General features: G+C 46.2%; 1 protein-coding gene across 2 annotated transcripts; it reads right to left on the bottom strand.

Annotated features, from left to right (window-relative positions):
• Positions 1-1,952: 1,952 nt before the first annotated feature.
• Positions 1,953-2,282, bottom strand: LOC140428768 (large ribosomal subunit protein P1-like). Of its 2 annotated transcripts, XM_072515465.1 has the most exons (2): positions 2,212-2,282; positions 1,953-2,136 (listed from the first exon to the last, which is right to left on the bottom strand). In XM_072515465.1, exons 1-2 carry the CDS (start codon positions 2,280-2,282, stop codon positions 1,953-1,955), a joined length of 255 nt encoding a protein of 84 aa, XP_072371566.1. The 2 variants fall into 2 exon arrangements, with proteins under 2 accessions (XP_072371566.1, XP_072371565.1); XM_072515464.1 differs by having other exon boundaries at positions 1,953-2,282.
• Positions 2,283-4,902: the final 2,620 nt, after the last annotated feature.

Raw genomic sequence — 4,902 nt, 5'->3', positions numbered from 1 at the left:
TACAAACAAACTCCAGCATCAAACAATCCCCACACAATTGCCCAACAGAAAAAACACCAAGATCAAAAACAAACACACCTCCATCCCCCAACAGTGGAAATGAAAACCTTAACTCACTCAGTTCTACCGTTGGTTCCAAACCAATGCAAACGGCAACACAAACATCTTCCATTAAACACAAAACGAGAAACTTTTTTTCAAAAACAGAGAAACAGAAAGGAAAAAAAAACCCCAAAAACATTAACGTTGCAGCCAAGTTCAAAGTTCTCAGTCCTTCGCCGGCCCTTTCTTTTTCGCAAAGTCCAACGCGTCCTCAGGCGACTCAAAATAGAAGTGCTGATCCTCATGCATGACCCAGAGATGGGCTGGGTATAACAGTCCAAACTTCACCTTTTTCTTAAAAAGGATCAACCTAATCTGGTTGAAGCCTGCTCTCCTCCTGGCCACCTCTACACACAGGTCCTGGTAAACCCGCAGGATACTATTGTCCCAATTACAGCTCCGTGTCTGCTTGGCCCACTGTAAAATGCGCTCCTTGTCCGAGAACACGTGGAACCTCATCACCATTGCCCTCGGGGGGGGGGTCTCCCATTCGCGGCTTCCTCGCGAGTGCTCTGTGAGCCCTATCCACCTCCAAGGGCCGGGAGAATGCTCCATCCCCCAGCAGCTTCACAAACATGTCTGCAATGTATGCCCCAGCATCCGTTCCATCGGACCCCTCCGGGAGCCCGACGATTCTTAGATTCTGCCGGTGGGACCTATTTTCCAAGTCCTCCACCTTCTCCAGGAGCTTCTTCTGCTGGTCCCTCAGCATCCCCACCTCCAGCTCCACCGCAGTCTGATGTTCCTCTTGCTCAGCCAGCGCTTTCTCCACCTTCTGGATCGCCCGATCTTGGGCGTCTAATCTAAGCTCCAGCCGCTCAATCGACTCTTTTATCGGGTCCAAGCAGTCCCGTTTCTGCGTAGCAAAGCCTTCCTGAATGACTTGCATCAGCTGCTCCATGGACTGCTGAGCCGAGAAGCCCAAGGTCCGAACCTCCGCCATGCTGTCTTTTGTTGTAGCTACAGCCCAAGCCTTCTCTGTCTTTTTATTTCTGCCCTTACGTACGCTTCTAGTCCTTCTCTCCATGCACCGAAGTGGGAATTCAGTAAACAATTGCCACTAACATCCATTTTACAATTCAAGTCAGGTAGAAAAAACAGGGGAAAGGTCCAAAAGTCCGACCAGAGCGGGAGCCACCAAATGTGCGACTTACTCCTCCATAGCCGCCACCGGAACTTTTGTGTGGTATTAAACAGTAGCATTGCCCTCTGTTCTTCACATATCATTGGTTCCTCTACTTCAACGTTTTCTCTCTAAGAATTCCTGTTGTTCAGAGTATTTGATTAATGTGGCAAAGTTGATACATTACCACTTGCGTATCGTGTGAAATAAAAAGCCAACTGCAGCATCTTTGACTTCTGAGAAGAGCTGCATCAGACCAAGAATCAACCTTGAGACCTACTTGTTTGTACTACACAAGATGGTGGATTTCTCCAGCTGTGTTATTCTCTATGCACTACACCAGTGTTTTTCAAACTTTTTTTCCGGGGACCCATTTTTACCAACTGGCCAACCTTCGGGACCCATGCCAGCCGACCTTCGGGACCCACGCCGGCTGACCTTCGCGATCCACGCCAGCCGACCTTCGTGTCCCACCATTCTCTCTTACCTTGTTTGCTGCTGACAAAATGGAGGAATCGCAATCACGCCCAAAGCCTGTGATGGCGACGTTCGGGGGCCGTGACCTGCTCTCTGCCTCCCTTAGGCAGGAAGATTACATAGCATTTTTTAAAAAATCTTCTGCGTCTCTGATTGCGCAAAGTCACAGTCTTCAGCCGCAGCAGCTGGCTTTTATATTCAATTCTTATTTATTTTTTGTAAATTGTAACAATGTTGTTGCACAGCACGTTTAATCAAAGAAACCAAAGCCCATGTCATTGTCAGATTCTTCAGATTCTTCCTGCTTCTTCTCTTTGTTTTTCTCTTCGGCAGGAACAGGGGCAGCGGTGGAAACAACTGCTGCAGCAGCTGGGGCATTGCTACCAGCGCCAGCGTTGCAGATCAGACTATTGACGTCAATATTAGCCAATGCCTTGGCAAAAAGACTAGGCCAGAAAGGCTCAATGGTCACACTAGCTGTTTTAATCAGGGCATTGAGTTTGTCTTCGGTGACAGTGACCTCGTCATCGTGCAGGATGAGCATGCTGTAGATACAGGCAAGTTCCGAGGTGGAGGCCATGGCGCTGGATCTCTGCGGGTGGGTCCGATGGTGCTAGTCGCCGGGGGGGGGGGGGAAACTCAGCCGAAGCTATGTTCAGAAGAACTGAGCACTTCCGAACCGGGCAGAGCAAGCAGCAGCCGGCTTTTAACTGTGCCGGCTGCGAGCAGCCTTTTTACCATATAAAAAAACTGCGGCCGCACTGCGCATGCGTGCCCACTCATCGGTGGCTCGCAGCCGACATAATTAAACGCCGGCTGCTGGGGCTGTTGCGTACGAATTTGCGCAATCCGGAGCGCAGCGACAGACGGCTCCGCGACCCTCCCGACACACGCCCACGACTTTGAAGACCACTGAACTACACTCCTCACTATGGGTAATTCTACCTACAATGAAATAAATTCCAACAGAGATGGAAGCCCTTCAGCATGTCATTTGTGCCAATGATAATTCTTCAGCAGGAGTTACTTAATCCCATTTTGTTGCCATTTGCCAATGTTATTGTGTTCTTCCTTTTGAAATAGTTGTCCAATATCCTTCTGAGTGTTATAGTTGCTGTATCAGTAAACATGTTCTCTGAATGAATATCTTCTAAATTCAAGGAGTTCTTATGGTACAGTGTGTAGCATCCCTGCCTCTAGGTTCAAATCCCACTCCAGGACTTGATGGCCAAGGAAGGTACATTCAAGGTGTTGCCAAACAGGCTGATTATTAACCTGCAAATCTCCAATCCTTCCAATGCAAATATCGCAGGCAGTGGGATGGAAGAGATTCATGGTCAGCCATGCCTGAAGCAAGGTGGCGCCCTCAAGCTGTAGCTTCGGGTTGGTGACCTGTTCCAGGAAAAAACAGCTACGGAAACAGATATAAACATGTGCTTTGCCAAGTTGCTGAAGTCACCCTTCGTCATTTCTAGTGATAAGATCCAGTCTGTGCCCTTGCTATCAATTTGGTGACTATCATTTAATTTCCCTTTTAGAAATTGTCAATAGGCTCCATGTTGATCTTTTATGTTCTAGTTAGAAAAGCACCCATTTTTAAAATAGTAATGATTTGTATCATTCTCGAGCGAATCTTTCCCATAACTCTCACATCGATCTTCTAATGGGCCATCAAGAATTTCAATAGTATTGGGCGACATTGTGGCGTAGTGGTTAGCACTGCTGCCTCACGGCGCTGAGGACCCGGGTTCGATCCCAGCCATGGGTCACTGTTTGTGTGGAGTTTGCACATTCTCCCCGTGTTTCCGTGGGTCTCACCCCCACAACCCAAAGATGTGCAGGATAGGTGGATAGGTGGATTGGTCTGACTAAATTGCCCCGTAATTGGAAAAAAAAATGGGAACTCTAAATTTTTTTAAACACTTTTAAAAAAGAACTTCAACAGTATTGCAATTGTCACTTCACCAATTCATAAAAAGCACTAAAAGCGTTAAGCAGTGATTTGTGTACTTTACTGGGTTTTTGTGGCTTGCATTGTGTGAGCTGAGGCTGGGCGGAGTCAGGAGGACGCTAACATCATGGGGGCAGAGTTTGGTGTCATTTGGGGCAGGGATTGATATCAGTTGGGGCAGGCCGCCATGCCATCAGAGGGCAGGGCGTGACGTGGGAGCACATCAAAGGTGGAGAGCACAGGGCCTCCAAAAGTCTAAATCCACCTCTGGCCGGCCCTCATGTTAATGTACATCAGTAACTCTCACTTATGTTTTACATGAATTATTTAATGACAGTCGTACCTTCCCAGAATAATCTTGTAAAGAATGCCACCATAGAACACGGTTAATTAACAATTTAGTGGAAGCAGACTTGTTCCAATGATATCATACAATATTAATATAGTGAAACAATCACAGGAGATGTGTTTGGGTTCTGCTAAGCTTTCACCTTACAAACTGACTGGGAGTAGTGTCATGTGAGAGTACCTTTAAGAAATGGATGTTTAAGCAATGTACCTTTAAGAAATGGAGCTGATCATATTACTGAAGTGATGTCAGAGGGTGGGGGGAGCTGAGCTCACTTCTGCTTTTTGAGTTTCAGTTTGAGAAGGCAGCTGGGAGTGTCTGTGTGTTTTGCTGCGAGCTGCATGAAGAAACACAGAGCTTGTCTATTGATTTCTGCAATCCAAAGACTATAAATATATTGAATGTAACCTAATGTGCTCCTATTTTTGAAGGTTTGACGTCTTTTAGATGTTTAAAGAAACAGTTTGAAGGATTATTTAGTGTTGTAGTCTTTTGAGGTTATCTTGGAAGTAATGGGTGTTAAGATATTCAATGTTTGTTTTTAAAAGGTTAACTTGAGTTCATAGAATAAACATTGTTTTGTTTTAAAAACCACTTGTCCATTTCTGCTGTATCACACCTGGAGAGTACGCCGTGTGCGTCCCACATCACAATCTATTAAAAGTTGTGGGTCGGTTGAACTCCATGAAACACTTTGGGGTTCTGTAAACCCGGACCCATAATAATTGAGGGCTCAAGGGGGATAAAAACCTATCGATTGGATTGGCTTAACGAACTTAAAGACAGTGAGGGTTGAGCATATTGTGGTTGCTTTTCAGGTGTGGTATTTTAGTTTAAGTAGGGAGTGTGTTGTGGACAATGGCTCTTTCAGAGGCTCAGACGTTTTTGGGGGTGCAGACA

Source organism: Scyliorhinus torazame, chromosome 8, assembly GCF_047496885.1.
Source record: "Scyliorhinus torazame isolate Kashiwa2021f chromosome 8, sScyTor2.1, whole genome shotgun sequence".
Taxonomy (NCBI): Eukaryota; Metazoa; Chordata; class Chondrichthyes; order Carcharhiniformes; family Scyliorhinidae; genus Scyliorhinus; species Scyliorhinus torazame.
This window is presented reverse-complemented; position numbering and strand designations above follow the sequence as displayed.